We start from the raw sequence: 20,813 nt of genomic DNA on the forward strand, positions 1-20,813 counted from the left end.
TAAAAACCATATATCCCATGTCACAAAAACTGCCTTCTTTCATCTGAGAAATATCGCTAAATTACGAAATATGCTATCCATCTCAGATGCAGAAAAGCTAGTCCATGCTTTTATGACTTCGAGACTGGATTACTGTAATGCTCTATTTGCTGGCTGCCCAGCATCCTCTATTAACAAACTTCAATTAGTACAAAATGCAGCAGCCAGAGTTCTGACCAGGTCCAGAAAATATGATCATATAACCCCAATTTTATCCTCCTTACACTGGCTGCCTGTTAAATTTCGTATTGAATTTAAAATATTACTTCTCACCTATAAAGCTCTAAATAATCTAGCTCCTGTTTATCTAACCAACCTTCTGTCTCGCTACGAACCAATTCGCTCCTTAAGATCTCAAAATTCAGGGCTTCTGGTAGTACCTAGAATAGCAAAATCAAGTAAAGGAGGTCGAGCCTTCTCTTTCATGGCTCCTACATTCTGGAATAGCCTTCCTGGTAATGTCCGAGGCTCAGACACACTCTCCCAGTTCAAAACTAGATTAAAGACCTATCTGTTTAGTAAAGCATACACTCAGTGCATCACCTAGCGGGTTCCACACTGGCTTCTACATCTTGCTTACATACACTATGAACAGCAGCTACGCTAATTATTCTCTTTATTCTCTATTTTCACCTGGGGATACTCATCCCGAGGTCCTCAGATTAGGCGGAGTCACTGATTGGATCCAAGACCAGCGACGTGATGATCCCAAGGATTCCATATCCGGGACCAGGCCATATCCTGAGCTGCTGCTGCGCTGATGGTCGTGGGGAGTGGAGAACATGAGTCTGATTCCAGCGACGCTCCAGGGACAGACGAGTCTTCATTGAGGCCATCTTCCGCATAAACCACGGCGAATGAATTTCTGCACAAGACTTTTGGCCAGCGGAGAAATTAAAATGGTCGTGCCCAACTGAGTCTGGTTCTCTCAAGGTTTTTTTTCTTCACTCCCATCAGGTGAAGTTTTTTTTCCCTCTCCGCTGTCGCCACTGCCTCGCATGGTTCAGGATTGGTAGAGCTACGCATCGATGAATTTGCTCTTCAGTGTTTGAACTCTCAGTAATGATTAAATCACACTGAACAGAGCTAAACTGAACTGAACTGAACTTAAACACTAAAACCTGAACCACACTGTTCCAGTTACTATGACCATTTATGTGAAGCTGCTTTGACACAATCTACATTGTAAAAGCGCTATACAAATAAAGCTGAATTGAATTGAATTGAATTAATGTGCGCGAGGGCAACTATTGGTTTAATGAGGGAGTTTTCTGAGAGATGAAGAGCTGTAAAGTGAGTGTTCAATTACAAAAAGAAATGATTATACAAACTCAGTGTTTCCTTTTATTAACATTGACAAAACCGTATTACTTTAAAAGAAATATGATTATCAAAGCATGTCTTAGAGCGAATAAGCCCAACAGGATTTTTATATAATCGCCTTTTACCTTAATTTATATATAAAATAAATGTTTAATTAGTAATCACTACTGATGGGTTAGATTTTCAATATTCAATATTGTTCAGTAATTATTCAGCAGTAATTAAACATCTCTGTAGCATTTCCTCCTGCAGATGTGGTTCAGTCAGTTCAGCACTGCAGGGAGCTGTCCATTGTGCTGAATTTACTCCACACTAAACTCTCTTCTCACATTAAATTCATTATAAGTGTCTGATCAGTGAACAGGATACTGTCATTTCTCAACAACTAAAGAAGGTCTAATGTAGAAATTAAAAGATAATAGGAAATACAAACAGATGGATTTGCTTTATGAAAGGAAATTTTGTTGAATGATTATTACAATTTGGTTTAAATGTTGAACTCGTACATGTTGCATTGCTCTGCTCTTCTTTAAATAAATCAAACCTCAGTTGTGTGCTGTTTACACTGTCTCTGATTCATGGCACGTGTTTTAATAAATCAGACTTTTGCATCTTCAGTTTCTCATCAATTCCAAGTCATGAAAATAATAAAAGCAACATTTACAGCTGCAGCGTGCACTAAATATTTTCTTACTTTTCTTATTTCTGTTTTTGTCTAACCACAGTTTATCTCATGCATTGATGTGTGTATTGAGCATGCAAGATCACCAGCTTGACCACAAACAGTTTTAGGACATTCAGTCTGTTGCATGCCTGAATAAAAACACTTGTGGTTTGTGTTCTCGCCTAGCTTTTCACAGCAACTGCAACATCACTGCACCAGGAGCGTCAGTAAAGACCAAGAAGAAGAAGAAGAAACACAGCACTGAGCCTGAAAGCTGATGTACTGTAGGCTGCAAGCAGAATCCTTTATGACCCAGAGATAATTTAATATGAAAAATGTATATCAATATAATAAATGAATCATATTATTAATCATATTATTCATTTTATAAATAATTTTTAACTACATTCAAAAAATAGAAACCTGTTTACCTTTAATATGTTTACTTTAATTAACTTTGATATATTTTTACTACTGTAAACTGGTGTATAAAATCAGGCCGCTTCAATGCAGACTTTGCACCCTTAACAGAAGTTCAGAAGCTCAAATCACATCAAATCATCAAACGTAATGACAAACGAGAGATGTTTTTCTGAATAAAATACAATCTTTTTTTGTTTTAATATAAATGAACAAGGCTAGATAGGTTAGGAAAATTCTAGCAAACGTATAAGCTAATTGTCATTACAGACCTTGTGATAGTAATTTAGCTTATTGAAAGCTGTATATTAGTGATGAAAACAGCTATTTAGATTCATACAAACAGAAATAATGTATTTATAAACTTGCACCTTTCTGCTGTGGACGCCATCTTGTGGTCAGACGCGGGAACTCATTCGGCAGGTGAACTTTTGTGCTTTCTAGCCGTTGAGTGAACACAAAGTCCCTTAAAAAGCCTTCACATACATCCAAAAATAACGAAAACATTAATAAAACTTAATAATATTAAATCTGAAAACAAGAGCCAATGAAAAGTACATAAATATGACTGAACCATGTAGCCTACCAGATGATGATACAAACGGCCATGTGATCTGAAATCGTGCGTAGACCATAGACTGTAAAATATAGGCATAGACATAGAAATTGTGAACGATTTAATTTACTTTCTATTATTTACAATAATAAACTTTTTTTAACTTATATTCCTAATATCTACGTGAGCAGTTAGCACTGTACGTGTAATTAAACAGCATGCACTTACATTGCTTGGGCCACTAATAGAAAATATATGAGTCAATTTTATTATTTTAATTTAATTAATTCCTAAATAGCTGTACATTTTACAAAGTCAAACCTTGTCAAACCAATCTTGCTCATTTAGCATTATTATTACAGTTTCGTGAATTATAAATTAATTGATTTAAACTTCATTATTATTATTATTATAATTATTATTATTTTAACTATGTTTATTATTATTATTAATTATTTATTATTTATATGTTGAGATGAGATGAATCGTTTACTCACGTGATTCAGATTGGCGATTCAAATTGTGGTTGCTATAGCAACGCGTGTTATGATTTGACTCCATATATAAACACCGAGACTCGCCGCTATCTGTTGATTGAGGAGAGGCGAATTTCTGAGACATTTGCTGAGGATTTCTGTGCTGATACTGCGATTCTTCAAGGAGACCAGAGAATTTCTGACAGAAGACTTTTATTTTACAAGGAGATCGACGCTCAGAGCTGAAATTATTCCTTTTGACACGTTTTGTTGCTCTTTTGTTGTGTTTATTTTGATTTTGATCTTGTTTTTATTGACATTTTTATTGATATTTGATCTTTGTTCTTGTTTTCAGGTTTGCTGGAGTTTGGAGGAGTTTGTCAGATGGGTGAAAACCGCAGTGAGTGTTTTAGTTTTTATTTGTTTATGATCAATCATGATATGATGTTGTGTAATGTTTGGGGAAATGTGATGTAAATAAACTGGTACAAATGAACCCATTTCAACACAACTGTTCCCCGATATAAGTGATCAGATGTCTTTTATTCTCTGTAGATGCAGCTACTAAAGTTAATTGTTGATTAATTCTTATAATCTTATGATAAACGTGATATGTTGTTGTTGTTGTCGTTGTCTCAGGCCGCTCCAGATCCAGGAGTTCTGCTTTCATCCAGGCAGCTGTTCAGGACGTCAGGACACATGATGGTGATGGTGAAACCCAGACCGTGAGCCAAGAGCTTGATGGATTTCTCGCACCTCTGCCTTCCCTGTTGGCCAAATCTGTGTCCACAGATCAGGGTAACAGGAAGAGGAAGCGGCAGAGCGGCAGCCAGCAAACACCAGAAGATGAACGTCCGTCCACCTCATCTAGAAGAGCTCTCAAACGCTCTCGCAGAGGTCAGAATGGCTTATTGAAGAAGTGATGATGATGTTTCAGTAATGCTCTTTTACAGTTTTCTCTACTGCTGCATGTTTTCTCTGAACACACATTTCTACTGCTCCTCTGTGTTGCAGACGCGTATGCAAAGGGCCCACTGCTGGGAGACGGTGGATTTGGCTCTGTGTTTGCTGGGATGCGCAGGTCTGATGGACTGCCAGTAAGTCGTTTTCTCCGCTCTTCATTCAAACAGCCTTTAGAAATCCTGATCTCAGTAAATGTGATGTGTGAGGATCAGGCAGGTGTGATTTATTATGCTTTATCTGTCTACAGGTCGCCATCAAGTATGTGTCTAAAGAGCGGACACAGAGGAGACTGAGAGTTGTGAGTTCAGTGTGAACCTGTTGTTGTGTTTGATGTTTCATTGGGTTCTGAATCCAATCGTTTGTCCTGCAGGAAGGTCAGGGTCGGCTGCCGCTGGAGGTGGCACTGATGACCCGCGTCAATTCAGCTCCTGCCTGCCCCAACGTCCTGCAGCTGCTAGACTGGTTTGACCGTCCCAGACGCTACATCCTGATCCTGGAGCGTCCGGATCCCTGCCAAGACCTCCAGAGCTACTGTGAGGAGAACGACTGTCTGGATGAGGGTCTGGCCAAGAAAGTGCTGGTGCAGCTGATCGCGGCTCTGAAACACTGCGAGAGCCGCGGAGTCCTGCACCGGGACGTCAAGCCAGAGAACCTGCTGATCTCCACAGAGTCCCAGGACATCAAGCTGCTTGACTTCGGCTGTGGAGATCTGCTCAAGCGCTCGGCCTACAAATACTTCGCAGGTGGGTTTGTGTTGCAGAAGGAAACACTCTGTGGATGTTTGTGAGCTTTTGATGATCCACCAAAGGGAATTTGTGTGTGCTGGAGTGTTTTGAACGGGTGTTTGTGTCTCCTTGTGTCTCTCAGGAACTATTCAATACGCTCCACCTGAGTGGTTCTGCAGACAGCGCTACCATGCGGGTCCAGCTACGGTGTGGTCAGTAGGAGTGACCCTCTTCAACATCCTGTGCAACCGTTTCCCCTTCGGAGGCTCACTGAGGGTCACGTCCAGGAGCAAACTGACCTTCCCCATAACTCTGTCAACAGGTAAGAGACTCACTGAGAGATCAGCAGAAGTGTGTTGCTCTGTGTTTCTGAACACGGTGTTGTGTGTATCAGAGTGCCGTCAGCTGATTGGCTGGTGTCTCAGTCCAGCGGCGGCTGATCGGCCCAGTTTGGACGATATTGAGCGCCATCCCTGGTTACAGTGAACAGGTGGCCAGTGACTTGACACTTATCTGAGTGACGCACTCATGGCTTTGATTGTGTTGTTAGGGTCAGTCTAGATTAATGATCTTAATGATTTGTGTAGGGTGAGCAGGAGTCACACAGGAAGTGCAGAGAACTGCTTCCTGATCACCTGCAGAATGAGGAGTGGGCATTAACTAATGGCCGACTCACCCAGGGCCGGGGCCCCTTTACCTGCACTAAGCCACCGCTTCAGATGAATTTAATGTTAATAGGGATTTTAATAATAAACGTATTATTTAGACAAATAATCCAGGTGTAGTGTCTTCCTAGAGTGACTGGAGAGAGCTCAAATAAAGGGAGAGTTCACACAGAAATCCAGATTTACTCACTGTTTACTCAAACTCAAGCGGTTTCAAATCTTTAAGAGTTTCTTGTTTTCTGTTTTGCACAAAATAAAATGTTTTGAAGAAGCTGAAAACCTGTAACCGTTGACTTTCATAGTAGCAAAAACAAACAAGTCAATGGGTACAGCTTTTCAGCTTTCTTCAAAATATCTTCTTTTGTATTGAACAGAATAAAGAAACTCAAACAGGTTTGGAGCAAGTGAAAGGGAGTTAATGATACAGAATTGTTATTTTGGGGTGAACTATCCATTTAAGTCCTCTTAATGGAGGTTTTCATAATGGTTTTAAAATGAAGATTGCAGCTCTACTGACTGAGGCTAAAGGTGTGATGAAATATTGTTTTGGTTGTTATTCCATGAAATGATCTTATAGATCTATGATATATAAGTTTTGGTGGAGTTGTTGTGGTAATTTGCCCACAGTAGCAGTAAAACCTCTGAAATGGTGTACACATCTGATGATCTAAGACCTAGTTTTTTGTTTTTTTAATATTAGGAATGTTCAGAGCTCTGTTAGATGTACATTTGCATTCTACATTTCTGTTGTTGTAGCAGGGAGATGTTTGTTTTGTGGCATGAAAAGAGTTTAAGAACTTCAGTTTTAGCTGGGAGTACTACTGCATATGCACTCATGTGATTGGCTTAAATTATATTAAACTGAGAGACCCAGAAACAACACTGAGTCCTTTCTGAGACTGCAAGTCAAATATTCTGAAAAAACATTTAACCTTTCTTAAATGTATTTACATTTTTAATCATTAAAAACTTACAATATTAGAATCAATGAAAATAGGATGCAGATGCCAGAACATTGTCATTAACACTCTTTTGAATCATATTTCTACTAAAGAACAATGACTTTAGTTTACTCTACTTTACATTCTGCTGGTTCTGACATCAGAATAAATACTGAAGTCTGAACTCTAAGCCTTTTTCATTCCTCTGCCTTTGTTGCTGTGTGGAAGGCATGTCTAATGAAGCATAACACACTTCATCACCAGCCTGAAACAGAATATATTTAATTACATTAATAAACAAATAAATAAATACCATTATATTATATTATATTATATTATATTATATTATATTATATTATATTATATTATATTATATTATATTATATTATATTATATTATATTATATTATAGTGTATTATATTATATTGATGTAATTTATGTTGCTGCCAAACAAGTGCAAATAAAATATATTAAAATTATTCTCAAAATGTGCTCATACCTCAACATGTCTGTTCTCAGCTCCAGAACCTACAGCAAATTAACAAACCATAAGAATAATTTACATTTGGTTTATTATATAAAACTCTAAGTTTATGAAAGACCGTCTAGTTTGGGATTAAATGTTCAGGAGTAAATAATTACCTGTAGTTTTCTTCTGACAGAGGCAGTAGACGCAGATGGAGAAGAGGAGAACACACACCGAACACACACTGAACAGCAGATTCCAGCAGAAAACACACTCTGATGCAGGTGATGTGGAGGTGCTGTTAAACCGTTCAGCACAAGGAGACTCTTGCTCTAAAATGAACAACAGGCCATTATTAAAGTGAATATATATTTAGTTATTATATTCATTTTATTTTATCTTAACTGATTACACACAATAATGAAAAATATGAGTTTAACACGGATGAATTTGCTAAAAGTGGTTGGAAAATCAGAAGTTAAAGATTCTAATATTAAATACACTATAAATCATCGTTTTACAAAATATAATGAATTTGCTGTTAATTTAATTTAAAATATTATTAGAAACTAAGATACACTTTAAAAACTAATTATAAACACTTATTTTACCAATATATTTTATAAAATATACAGTATTTCTCTATCTGAAGTTGGACTATGGACTATGCAGGATTGTGTCGCTTAGTTATTTGCAGAACTTTGCATTAATCATTGTTATAATTTGTTCAAATAATATTAAAATAATAAAGCTTTAGATAAACATGTAAACTTTTCATTAAAGCACAGCTATATTATGAAGAGATAAACTATAATTGACACTATTATTATAATAAATGACACTATAATTTACACTGTAGATGTTTGCATGTCTCTTCATCAGCTGTATTAGAAACACATTTAAAGGATCTGACTACACAAAACAAAGCAATGAAAACAGCAGTTGTTTCTCACCCAGGACAGACAGTCTGCTCGTCTTGTTTCCATATTCATACTCAATGTTTGGTTTGATTCCTCGTTCATCTTTATATATTTTTGTTTCTCTTTTCCCACAGTAGTAAAGTCCCTCATCAGAGACACTGACATTCTCTATATGCAGATCATAGGAGTTACTGGAGCTGTTGGGCACAAAACTGAAGCGTGGAAACGTCTCCTTGAAGAGTGTTGAGCGATCTATTGACAGAGATGGCTGATTCTCATGTGAGCAGTTTCTCATCCAAATAATGTCTGATCCAGAAGGTAAAGCGCAGTAGAGAGTGACGCTTTCTCCTGGTTTAACTCTCATGTCCACTTCTGTCCCAAACACTTTCTGCTCTTCACACAACCAAACACCTGCAGAACAAACGCAAGAGTGTGTGTTAAATCTCTAGCACATCATCAAGAATACATCATGACATTCAAACACAGAAATATTGACTCACACAGAAGTATGAGGACTGTAAGTCTCGCTCGCCCCATCTCAGAGACTGTGAATGTGAGGGTCTTCAGCTGCAGTGTGAAGGTCCGCTTCATTGTGGTGGGAGGGATCTCTGTGGAAGAGCTCTGAATCTTTATGCTGTTGTTTTGTTTTTATGTTTATAATCTGGTCTGTTTCCTCTCATCTGCTCTTTTAAACACACTTTAAAAGCTCTTTTAGATGTTCAAGTTTAATAATAAAATGCAAGAGTGAACTCAGTTTCATAAATTGTTGGGACTTTTGTTTTGGACGATGTGATGTTTAATGTTGTAATGGAGATGACCTGAAGTGTTGAGCGTCTTCATGAGTTTCTTGTTTGGCATCGTTCATCTACATGCTGATTGTTTTCTTTGGCTTCTAAATCTCCAGAATGAATGTCTTTACTCAAGGTTTCTTTTGCTCTTGGTCTTTAAAAGTTGCTAGAAACTTATTTTTGCTTTTGTCTGTAACCGCAAAGCTTTCCATTCCATTTGTGTACTCTATACAAGCTCAAGTCACAACTAGTGCACTGACACAATCACGAGGCTGTGGTTTCCTGTCTCAGCTTGTCTAAAAATCCCAGGGTGAAACAAGAGCGATCATGATCAGTTTTATTATATCAGTTTAATTTGATTGATTGATTGATTGATTGATTGATAAAGTGTTTGTGCTAGTATGGTGGGCCTGGTGATAATCTACAGACACTTTAGTGTTAAATGAATAATGTGTATCAGAGTTGCAGTGTGTATGTGATCAGTGTGGATTTGACATGAAATGTGAAATTTACTCAATTGTAAACTCATTATCTGAAAATGAAAATGTCAAATATATATTTTTAACTTGATCAAAACTCATAAATACAGAGACGTAAGCATTCACAAGAGGACAGTGACAAAGGCCACTGGAAACATTTGTGGTTTGGGTCGTACCCTAGAAAAACAAAGAGCAGGCTGGACTCTCTCCATCACCATAACTAGCACTTCAGTCACACATGAAAAGCGCTTCTCACATCCTGTGGCATTTAACAGTCAAACTCTTGCACTAAATGACTACAGTATATATATATATCTGAAAATGAAAATGTCAAATATATATTTTTAACTTGATCAAAACTCATAAATACAGAGACGTAAGCATTCACAAGAGGACAGTGACAAAGGCCACTGGAAACATTTGTGGTTTGGGTCGTACCCTAGAAAAACAAAGAGCAGGCTGGACTCTCTCCATCACCATAACTAGCACTTCAGTCACACATGAAAAGCGCTTCTCACATCCTGTGGCATTTAACAGTCAAACTCTTGCACTAAATGACTACAGTATATATATATATATATATATATATATATATATATATATATATATATATATATATATATATATATATATATATATATATATATATATATATGTATATATGTATATATATATATATATATATATATATATGTATATATATATATATATATATATATATATATATATATATATGTATATATATATATATATATATATATATATATATATGTATATATATATATATATATGTATATATATATATATATATATGTATATATATATATATATGTATATATATATATATATGTATATATATATATATATATATATATATATATATATATATATATATATATATATATATATGTATATATATATATATATATATATATATATATATATATATATATATATATATATATATATATATATATATATATATATATATATATGTATATATATATATATATATATATATGTATATATATATATATATATATATATGTATATATATATATATATATATATATGTATATATATATATATGTATATATATGTATATATATATATATATATATAGGACAGATGGAAACAGGATTTCTTGGGCAGAATCTTGACAACATTAATGCTTGCTCTTGCTCATCACTTATGATCAAGTAGACTGGGTGAAATATTAGGCTATTATTGTATTTAGTACTGCTCATCTGTATATTTTACACATTATAAATTTGATTTGTCACAGTTTCATGCCGTTTACCTCATAAACAACAGCAGAACTTTGTGTACCAGTTTGAGCTTGAACATGTTTGTGTTTACAGTAACTTTTATTATTTGTTATTATGAGCACAATCCCATCAGTTTATGAATGAAGTAAAGTCCTAATCCAATTTTACTTAAATCTGAAGACATCATATGTGTAGTTTATTGCTGGTGTTTGTTTTGTTTTTGTTGAATAAAAAAATCAATAAATCTGTAAAGAAGTGGTCAGACTTTTTATTTCTAATACAGAAACAATCATAAAAACTATCTTCATCTTATAAACTGGATGGTCAAGGCAACCCAGATGGACAAGTGGTCTTGACAAGTGGTCTTGATGTCACTTCAGCTATTAGCCACTAGATGGAGCCATTGTTTGTTCATGACTCTCTCTTTAAGCTTTATTCATGTTCACAGACGCTGATAACTATTAAATATGTTGTGTTAATATTTGAAACATAAGTGATCATTCATGAGTGAACATTTACACTACTAATTTATTTTGAGATATGCAGATGATCTGCAGATACAAACATACACAGCCTTGTGCTGTTATTAATAATCTGCTTTTCTTAATAATTTTTGAAACATTAATATTGTCAAAAATAAAATGTTAAACCCTAAATAATCTGTGGATCACACTATTCATTTAAAAAAAAAACATTTGATTGTAATAGATAATGTGCTGTAAATAAAAGCATGTCTACTCAAACTCTATCAGAAATAAGACAGAATGTAGGCTAAGAGCAGTTCATGTGTCAGATGTTGGTGTAGGGATGTTTAGATGTCAGTCGTCTATAAGAGACTTCAGTGTGGACGCAGATCTTTCCAGTCTTACTCGCCTCACACTGATGTTTCTCCACACAATCTGCCTGAAATGATTGACAAGGAGAGAATGGATCAAATAAACTAGTGAAAAACCACATCAGTCCACAATTCATCTTTGATATGGTCAATAAAAGAGTATAAAATAGTTACCATCAAAACATTTGCTTTAAGAATCTCAGCACTCATGTCAGAACCTAAAACACACACAAAATGAACCCGATTAATATACTGTAGTAATTTATAGTAAATACTGTAGTGTTTTTGAACTATGCTATAGTAAAGGACTTGAATTAATCTGTTGTGGTAATTCTATAGTTTCTGTGGTAATGCAGCAGCTATAGTAATGTAAACAAACCAACACTGTACTTAATACCACTTTACATCACAGTTTACTGTAGTAAAAACCAAAGTATACTACAGTATTTGTCTCAGTTCATCAGTTCAGTAGTTAATACTATATTCTGCTGCAGCATTCATTAACTGTTTAGTAAATACTATAATATACAGTACAGTATAATACAATTTACTGTAGAATGGGTCAAAAACACTCCAGTATTTGCTATAAATTACTGTATTTTCTCATGTGAAAAGTCTAATAATTACGATTAGAGTCAAAATGTTAAAATCTAAAAGAACAAATCTTTTAAAAAAGCTCTACAGATTCACAGATTTGTTCAAAATGAATGTAAATGTGTCGATGAGCTCTACCTGTAGTTTGAGGACGACAGAAGCAGTAAACACAGATGGAGGACAGGAGTGAGGAGAGGAGAACACACACCGGACACACACTCAACAGCAGCGTCCAGCAGAACACACACTCTGACACTGGAGGAGAAGTGGAGGCGATGGTGGACTCATGTGCAGAAACTAATGATAAATAAAACACACAAGACTGAATAAACAAATGAAGAGTTTCTGAAGCTTCCATAACATTTAACTTTAACAACATTACAAAGTGTGAAACACTATTACAAAGCTCGAGACAAATTTACATTTTGGAAAACATTTTTACTTATCATAAGACACAATTACATAGGAAAAACGATTTTAACAAGGACGAAACAAATTTACAAGACGCAAAACACTTTTAAAAATCCCCCCCCCAAAAAATTACAATTAGTTTCCTTACGGAAAGGGAATCTACCACACACCGGAAATGACGCAGAATGTACCACACACCGGAAGTGACAAGTGATACGTGTTGTTGTCGTTGGTGGTTAGCGCGGTAAATTCGTGTTGTGGAGTAATAAAAGTTTGTGGTGGCCGAACATAAACTGCGGTCGAGGAATGTTTTGCCCGTTTTGTGGCAAACACATGAGCAGCTTAGCTTAACGTGGTGTTGTTTTACGTGCGGTCGATGTTTGGAGTTTTTAAAGGACGCAGACCAGACGGAAACACCTGGGAGGTCTCGACCGCCGGACCTTGCCAAGCAAGGTAAGTTGATACTTGTTATTTTTTTAGTGTAGCAAAACGCTAGCTGTCTGAAGCCATGTGAATACAAATCAGTAGTGCTAATAATGATTTTAGCGGCTTATATCTTTCTGCTTTGAAACGGAGCTCTGTCCTCTTCAGCAGAACAACAAAGCCCATCGCACAAACATTTCATGGAGTACAAAAGCTCGAAGTCAAAAGATCGGCAATCTTTTAACGATGGGCCAAAAGGAAAACACAAGCCTAAAGAAAGAAAACAAGTCCAGGTAAGTTGTGTTGACCATCCTATACAGTTATGTAATGCTCTCTATATGCGTGTTTGTATGTGTTTATTTATTTTACCTATGATAACGTTACATTAATTAAATAGCTTTGTTATTTTACTAGGTAAATGTAGGAGTGATGGTGCCACATGGAACTGATTTAAAACCTCTAAGGGGGAAAACACTTCTGTTATTTACAGACCCCGATGTAGCAGCACCTGATCTGCTAAAACAAGCTGTAGAGAAAATAGGAACATTTATCATGGACATGCCAGAAGGACCTTACGTCCTTTTATATCACGACTGCTCAGAGGTGGTTTATGTGCCTGGGTCAGAAAGGCCATTCAAATTGTCAGAATATAAAAAGGAAGTAGGAAAGCCATATGCCAGGATCACTTTTTTTATTTGTCTAGAAAAACACTATAAAAGAGGTTAGTAGATCTCATGAATCAATTTTTATTTATTTATTTTTTTTTGCATATTTACTGCTGGAGTATTGATAATGTTTGATTTATTTTTTCAGTGGATGATACCTCGGACTCTGACTCTGAAATTGTCATCACAACAAGGAGCACAGCTAAATTCAATCAAGCCGACACTTTGGTACATCAGTTATTTCTATTTTTTATTTGTATTTTTTGTATATATTTATTAGATGTACATTGGAATCAGATTTTATACATAAAATATTTGCCTTGGTCAACAATTTATTGGAAAAATGTTTGTTTTGATTATTTGGCTGTAACTATTATACAGTATTACAGGAAACCATCCTGCATTGCTATATGCTTTATGTGGTAATGGAACAGTAATGGAGCTGTTGAAAATTGTTGATAATTTTACCTGTTTCCTCTGCGGTGGTTGTGAAACGAAAAACAACATTACAAAGTGTGAAATACTTTTACAAAGCTCGAGACAAATTTACATTTTGAAAAACAATTTTACCTTTTATCAGACACAATTACATAGGAAAAACAATTTTACCAAGGACGAAATAAATTTACATTTTAGAAAAAAAATCTAAAATTCAAAACTTGACAATTTTATGTTATAATCAGAATGGTTCTACGCTAAGGATTTTTTTTTTGTTGGCAGAGCTCAGCTCTGCCCAAGTGGTTCTGCAGTGTGTACACTTTGTAAATAATTGCTAATTAGGGCTGGGCGATTTTGCAAAAATGTAATCACGATATCATGTTTCATATCATTCAGTGTCGATAATTATTAAATATTTTTTAACAGTCCATTTAGGACTATTAAGATTTTTTTAAACCACTTTTAATTTACCAACAAAAATATCTGAACTCTTTATAATAAAATAAATCTTAGTGTTAAAGAGACTCTTACACTTGATAAGTAAAATGTTACAAAGTGTGTGCAGTGGTAAAGGTAGATCAAGTCCTGCACAGCATTGATTTAAAGATTGGGGAAAACTTCACGAAAAGAAAAAACAAAAAACAAAACTATGTTCCATGTCCTCAACAAGTGTTTGTTTTATATGATATGGTCAAATTTAAAAATGAAATTTTAAATGAAGAGCTTTATTAGAAGGATATTTATTATTTTAAATCATAATTTTGCTTTGGGAAGAATCAGTGGAGATGTGCAACTCTGAAATATTTAACACTGCTTTTATCAAATGTAGTATACATTTTTTTTTTCAGTAAACTGTTGCAGATGTGAATAGCAGCTGAGCACAACAATATAGGCAAGCTTATAATTTATTACTTACTCTTATGTCCTAAAACACTTAACTGTTTTCTTAAGATAACCGAATAATATGCAACATCCTTAAATTATTCTCTTAAATAAATGGGAAATTACTTGTCTTAGAGCCTAGGGAAATTTGGTATGTTCATGCGAGTAAATAAACACAATGAATGAACATACAAAGGCCTGTGCGTATAGATAAATAATGTAATGCTGTACTTTAACGTGTAATTTGTTTGCTTCGGTTGTCTCCATTTTGATTGTATCGCGATGATGTGATGGTGTGCTTTATCTGCCTGATTCTGATTTGACTTTCTTCCTCCCGCTGAACTGGGCGGGTCGTGTGACTTGATTTAGAGGACATTCTGGGGGTGAGGTTTGTGTGCTACGCTGCGAGCTATTTGCCCGAGAGTGGAAACGCGACATTATTTCAGCTTACTGCTCTAGCTCCTGGGCTATAGGCTCGACCTGATAAAAGTCCTGGCTCGCACTTGCCCGACAGTAGAAATGCGGCTATTGACTCTTTATTTATTTATTTTTTTGCTCTTCTAAAATCCAACAGCGAAAATTGGTTCCTGTGGTTCCAGCTGTTGCAGTGGAGGGTTTTCACGCTTCTGCTTCGGTTCCAAAGAAAAACACTACAAATAATGCGGATTGCATAGTTGGCAGCGATGAAGAACTTGATTTCTGTGACCAGGACAGTGTGGCATCCAGTGTGGACAGCTCAGCAGAAGACATGTTTATTGACGATATGGACCCTATTCTAGACCGGTGGGTTTTTGTTTCCCCTTCAAATGTTTTAATATTGTATTTGTATAATTAAAGAATACGAAAAACCTGAAGGCATGCTGTGAAGATTATTTAAAGTTAACAAAAAAAAAAAAAAAGATTTATTCATGGCCTAACCTGACTTTGGTTACCTGCTCATTTTAGTTGTGAAGTATTTGGCAAATTATCTGATGATTTCTTCTCGCGCCATGCAGTAGGCCTTCATCAGACCTTTACCTGCCAGAAGAGGACTACGATTCAAAAGACGCTCTACAACACAGAAAGAGACTTTGCCTGTCTTCTGCTGAAGGAGGCGACAGGAAAAGTGAAAATGGTTTCTATTGGACTGAAACAGAAAAGTGGCAAAGCTCAGATGAAGCAGACGTTGAGCCACCTCTGCTGGTCTTCACACCCAACCAAAATCCTGGCCCTCAGATTTTACCAAACAGGTGCTCCAGCGCTCTGCAGTTTTTTCAGCTTCTTTTCCCAAAGTCAATGTTTCAGACCATTGCAGGCTACACAAACAGCTATGCAGCCAAGTACGAAGAGAGAAAGGGCAAGTTGTGGAACTTCATTAGTCAAAGTGACATGAAGTCGTACGTAGCGCTGGTAATTTACATGGGCATGTTCAGATGCTCTTCACTATCAGACTATTGGAGTGAGTCCCAGCACTTCAGTCTGTCCTTTCCTGCAAAAATCATGTCTTACAGGAAATTTCTGTCCATTTCCATAGTTCTTCATCTGAGCGAAAGCAGAGAGGATGAGAAGAACATCTTAAAGAAGGGAACAGCAGGTTACGAACGTCTGGGTAAAATCCAGCCTCTGTACCAAGTCATTAGGGAGTCCTGCAAATCATACTTTCATCCCTTTCAGAACATCACCATTGTTGAACGAATGGTCAAACCACAGGCTGGAACTGGACTCAAACAAAGCCTGAAAAGCAGATCTCCAAATATGGGGTTCAAACTCTTCGCACTGACAGACTGCACCTGCGGCTATACGTGGGACTTCTTTGTTTACGAGGGGAAGTCGTGTGCGTCACGGAGCGAGGGATTAAGCTATGAGACTGTGATGGCGTTAGTGGATGAGAATATGTTGGGTTCTGGGTACAAATTGTTTGTAGACAAGTTTTACACCAGCCCCACACTCTTTACAGACCTTCTGGACAAAAAGGTCTTGGCTTGTGGCCCTGTTTGGCCAAACAGGACCGGTTACCCAAAATCAGTTAAGAACAAGCTGTTATCGAATGCTCCACGTGGCACCATGCGTTGGATTAGACAAGACAAGCTGCTGTTTGTTGAGTGGAAAGACTCCAGGGAGGTGCAGATGTGCTCTTCATTCCATAAAGCCTATGAAGGTGATACTGTGCAGAGGAAAGTGAGGCAGGATGCACATCGAACCCTTGAGGAGATCCCCGTTCCAGCTGTGGTGCTGGACTACAGCAAGTAAGTAATATCAGTGTTTCCTCAAGTTTTTTTTCAAGCTGTGGTGGCAGGCCTTCTACACAGATCTTCCAACTATCTATGGCATTATTTCAATGACAAATATCAAGTCGAGAGCGCATTCATGTAATACCAGCATGGGAATCTCTTTGCATGCATGCCGATTTTCCCTGTTCATGCACAAAACTTCTTGCACACTGAAATAAACACTGCCCAAGTGCTGATTTTCTTGTGCGATTTCAAATAAACGCTGCTAAAGTGCAATTTAGAGTGTTAATGTAACGAGTATGTCTCCAACATTAATTAGATTTGCAAGGAATATTCATGATCGTCTTTAATAGACTTACAGAATGGCATTGATAGGCCCTGAAGTAAAGTGAAATGGCCTTAAACTCCAGCAAGATAAAGTCATTGTATGCAGAACCGTAGATCTTATTCTAGAAACTGTTCATCATAACTGAAAGCTACATCATGTTTTCTGGACTCACGCATCCCTATCAGTCCGTCAGTCAGCCTGTAGCCTTAAAGGGTTAAACAAATCACGCATAGCACTTCAGAAAAGTTTGCTCTGTTATAATTTGCTTACACTTCTATACGTTCTGGTGCTAACCCGCTATTAAAAAAAATGAAAAAACAGCAACAACTGAAGCTTGTGAATTAGACACTGTAATGTAGCCATGGCGGGAATGTATTTTGCTGTGGCAGCCCGCCATGGAAGAATGTAGCAGAAACCATGAATCTCATCTGGGGTTGCTTGTCATTTTATTGTTCCTCTTGCGCATCCAGTTTTAATACGTTTGCTGTGGAAGATCACCAATGAATACCAATTAAATTAAAATTTTCTTTATTTCTGTAGCGCTTTTACAATGTAGATTGCATCAAAGCAGCTTCACATAGAAGATTATAGTAAATTGAAACTGCTTCCGTAGTTTTCAGAGTTGAAGTTCAGTTCGGTGTGGTTTAATTTTCGTGGCTGAAAGTTCAAACACTGAAAAGCAAATCCACCAATGCGCAGCTCCACAAGTCCTGAACCATGCAAGCCAGTGGCGACAGCAGCGAACTTCACCATATGGTGAAAGTGAAAACAATGGCACAACAATGGCAGATTACAGTAGTTGAATGTTTCTTTACAATGACGTCACCAATGCCCTGCTGTATGTAATTCAGTCTTTTAGTTGTCTAAATGAACAGATCTTTTAGCAGCATCCACATTTTAAGCTGCAAACCATTTTTGTATGTTTATTGTTAAAAATTGACAGATGCTGCGTCCCAATTTGGATACTTGTAGTACGCCCTAAAACTATGTAATTATTTGTCATGGAAAAATATATACTTTTGAGTGTGTAACAGAATAGTATGCAAGCTTTGGGACATACTTCATCGTTATGTTGCTTAGTTATGAGCCCTGTCAGTCATCAACACGTCATCCACATTTCTTTCATATTAAACTTCCTACCTTATTGGAGAAGCAGCAGCAGGTTTATCTCCCATTCACAAGTCTTTCATGCAGAGAAATCTCCCCAGGTCTTGGACTTGCATTCAGACGTTAATGTTCAAACATGTCTTTATATAAGTTCAGTGTTGTTGTTGCAGATGAAATATTACACAGAAAACGCAATTTTAAACATGATCCAGTGGGCTAGATATTAATTAACAGCCATACAAGCATCTTTACCGAAGCCTCTCTACTTTACGGTTGGTCTCACATGTCCACCATCATTGTAGTTTATTTACACTTTTCACTAGAGTTTGTAGTTCTAATCCAATTCACGTCCAATGTAGACATGAGCCGGTAAAAGATTCAGACCATATGATAACTTTGGGTAAAAATATCACGGTATCATGGTATTGTGATTTACTGCTCTAAAATATATTCTTTTAAAATGTCTGGGTAAAAAAACACAAAAAAAATTCTCTTTAAAACGATATATTTTATTATTTTGAAATATTTAAAATATTTTGGAGTGGTAAACATGTCAGGCTAAAAATGAAAATGACTCCTAGACCTCTGCTGTCTTTATTAGTTTCATAAACTCTGATTTCTTCACAATTTCATTTTTGGATATCTTTTCTGCTGGAGATATTGTTGTCCTAAAACAACAACAACAAAAAAAGGTAAATAAAAATATTACACATACCTTGGAAGGGTATTACAAATAATTTTGCTGGTATTAAAACCTTGACTTTCCAAACGGCGTTATACCTAGAAAATGGTTATCGTCATATTGTCCTTTAACATACTTTTTTCAACATAATTGGATTTGGAACATACTAGATCTATTTTCAAAAACTATTTAGGAGAGATAGTACCATATGTGGACTAAAACGCAGCTAGATATTTTTAGATTTTGACATATGCTTTTGTTTTGTCTTCATGCAGGAACATGGAAGCAGTAGATTCATCTGATTGCGTCACTGAACATTTCAGAGCCATACATAAACCCAAAAAGTGGTATCAATGCATGTTTTATCACTTTCTGGACATCGCTGTAGAGAATGCCTTCATCATGCAGGAACTAGTGACCAAGGAAAATGGCAAGAAGCCTTTAACACGAAAAGCGTTCTTGCAAGCCCTCATTTTAGAGCTTACAGATATAGATAGTCTGGATTCTGCAGCAGTTCCCTTGAGTCTCTCTTCATCAGGATAATCCTCTGCTACATTCCACAGGTCATGCTGACAGCGCTGCTGGGAGAAAGTGTTTCCTCCAGTCATGTGTAACATGATATGATGATGTTCTTTCAGCCTGAGATGCACCATTCTAATGACGGCTTAAAAAAGTCTTCTTGAAGCAAATGAATAAGGTGTTTTTGCATTTATTTTTTGCCTTGATTTGAAATTAAATGTTTTGTTTGTTGTATTGAAAGGCTGAATAAATATGTGTTGAATGGCATTGCATGCTTTACGTTTTATGTAGTTCATCTCCACATGTTTATTTGGAGTCATTTTAACATCCTTTTAAAAGCAAGTACTGGCCAAAGGGATGTTTCCCTCGGTTAAATCAGGATTTGTATTTGGCCAGGAGGTGATTTTGATTTAACACTGGTTCAGGATGTTGACTATTATTTTATTCTTCAACAAACATTTTTAGTTCTAGCAAAAGTAATAAAAGATTTTACTGAAATTAAGAAATTCTGCCACACTGCAAGAACATTTATACAGAAATCTACTACTAATAAAAAAAGAAAACATAATGAAAAAAGAAAACATTATTCAGTGTGCACACATTTTCAGCCAAATAAATTGCAAATAAATTTTATGCAAGATAGCCCTTATTCAATTGTAACACATTAAATAAAGATTTGTGACTAAAACTACATTTATTGCACAATTTGAAAATGTTAAATAGTCCCATAAAAATCTTACAGTTTGCCAGTTGAGGCCCATAAACAAAAATAATACAATACAGTACACTGGTACATAGTAAAATATAAATTTGGGTTTATTACATTGGGTTAATGTGCATCCGCTGATTAAAGCTGAGGTGAAAACGCCTGTATAAGAACAGAAGAACACCTACAAGAAATCATCTTGCGTCATTACTGTGTTGTGTATACTTCTTTGACCTTGTGTGGAAGTGCTGTGAATGATGCTTTAAATAGTGCCGTAAATTGACTTTATTTATAATTAAGCTTGAATCAACATTTGGTGT

At 36.1% G+C, this 20,813-nt stretch overlaps 2 protein-coding genes across 29 annotated transcripts; both read left to right on the top strand.

The window, feature by feature from the left end:
- Window positions 1-3,594: 3,594 nt before the first annotated feature.
- Window positions 3,595-8,921, top strand: LOC141385440 (serine/threonine-protein kinase pim-3-like). 6 transcript variants are annotated; one of them, XR_012405569.1, is made up of 8 exons: window positions 3,595-3,878; window positions 4,118-4,375; window positions 4,493-4,575; window positions 4,689-4,739; window positions 4,812-5,184; window positions 5,309-5,488; window positions 7,435-7,598; window positions 8,293-8,921. XR_012405569.1 is itself a non-coding variant. In XM_073949517.1 (8 exons), the coding sequence occupies exons 1-7, from the start codon at window positions 3,863-3,865 to the stop codon at window positions 7,515-7,517; spliced, it is 1,044 nt and encodes a 347-aa protein (XP_073805618.1). In that variant the 5' UTR covers window positions 3,595-3,862; the 3' UTR covers window positions 7,518-7,522; window positions 8,293-8,921. The 6 variants fall into 6 exon arrangements, 5 of the variants coding, with proteins under 5 accessions (XP_073805618.1, XP_073805619.1, XP_073805620.1 ...); XM_073949517.1 differs by having other exon boundaries at window positions 7,435-7,522; XM_073949518.1 differs by having other exon boundaries at window positions 7,435-7,522; window positions 8,296-8,921.
- A 3,824-nt stretch (window positions 8,922-12,745) lies between these two features.
- LOC100330143 (piggyBac transposable element-derived protein 4) lies at window positions 12,746-20,054 on the top strand. 23 transcript variants are annotated; one of them, XM_073949533.1, is made up of 8 exons: window positions 12,746-12,986; window positions 13,110-13,249; window positions 13,447-13,677; window positions 13,770-13,849; window positions 15,516-15,724; window positions 15,937-17,166; window positions 19,544-19,698; window positions 19,832-20,054. In XM_073949533.1, exons 3-8 carry the CDS (start codon window positions 13,509-13,511, stop codon window positions 19,885-19,887), a joined length of 1,899 nt encoding a protein of 632 aa, XP_073805634.1. In that variant the 5' UTR covers window positions 12,746-12,986; window positions 13,110-13,249; window positions 13,447-13,508; the 3' UTR covers window positions 19,888-20,054. The 23 variants fall into 23 exon arrangements, with proteins under 23 accessions (XP_073805634.1, XP_073805625.1, XP_073805628.1 ...); XM_073949524.1 differs by having other exon boundaries at window positions 13,125-13,249; window positions 13,371-13,677; XM_073949527.1 differs by having other exon boundaries at window positions 13,125-13,249; window positions 13,371-13,677; window positions 15,940-17,166.
- Window positions 20,055-20,813: the final 759 nt, after the last annotated feature.

This window comes from Danio rerio, chromosome 1 (genome assembly GCF_049306965.1).
Source record: "Danio rerio strain Tuebingen ecotype United States chromosome 1, GRCz12tu, whole genome shotgun sequence".
NCBI classification, from domain to species: Eukaryota; Metazoa; Chordata; class Actinopteri; order Cypriniformes; family Danionidae; genus Danio; species Danio rerio.

Excerpts from the sequence above, each read along its gene's own strand:
- LOC141385440 (XM_073949516.1), top strand. Across the intron at positions 4,576-4,688 it reads GCAGGTCTGATGGACTGCCA|GTCGCCATCAAGTATGTGTC; the intron begins GTAAGTCGTTTT and ends ATCTGTCTACAG. Across the intron at positions 5,185-5,308 it reads GGCCTACAAATACTTCGCAG|GAACTATTCAATACGCTCCA; the intron begins GTGGGTTTGTGT and ends TGTGTCTCTCAG.
- LOC100330143 (XM_073949520.1), top strand. The coding sequence starts at position 13,157 with ATGGAGTACAAAAGCTCGAAGTCAAAAGATCGGCAATCTTTTAACGAT. Across the intron at positions 13,678-13,769 it reads AGAAAAACACTATAAAAGAG|TGGATGATACCTCGGACTCT; the intron begins GTTAGTAGATCT and ends TTATTTTTTCAG. Across the intron at positions 15,725-15,936 it reads ATGGACCCTATTCTAGACCG|TAGGCCTTCATCAGACCTTT; the intron begins GTGGGTTTTTGT and ends CGCGCCATGCAG.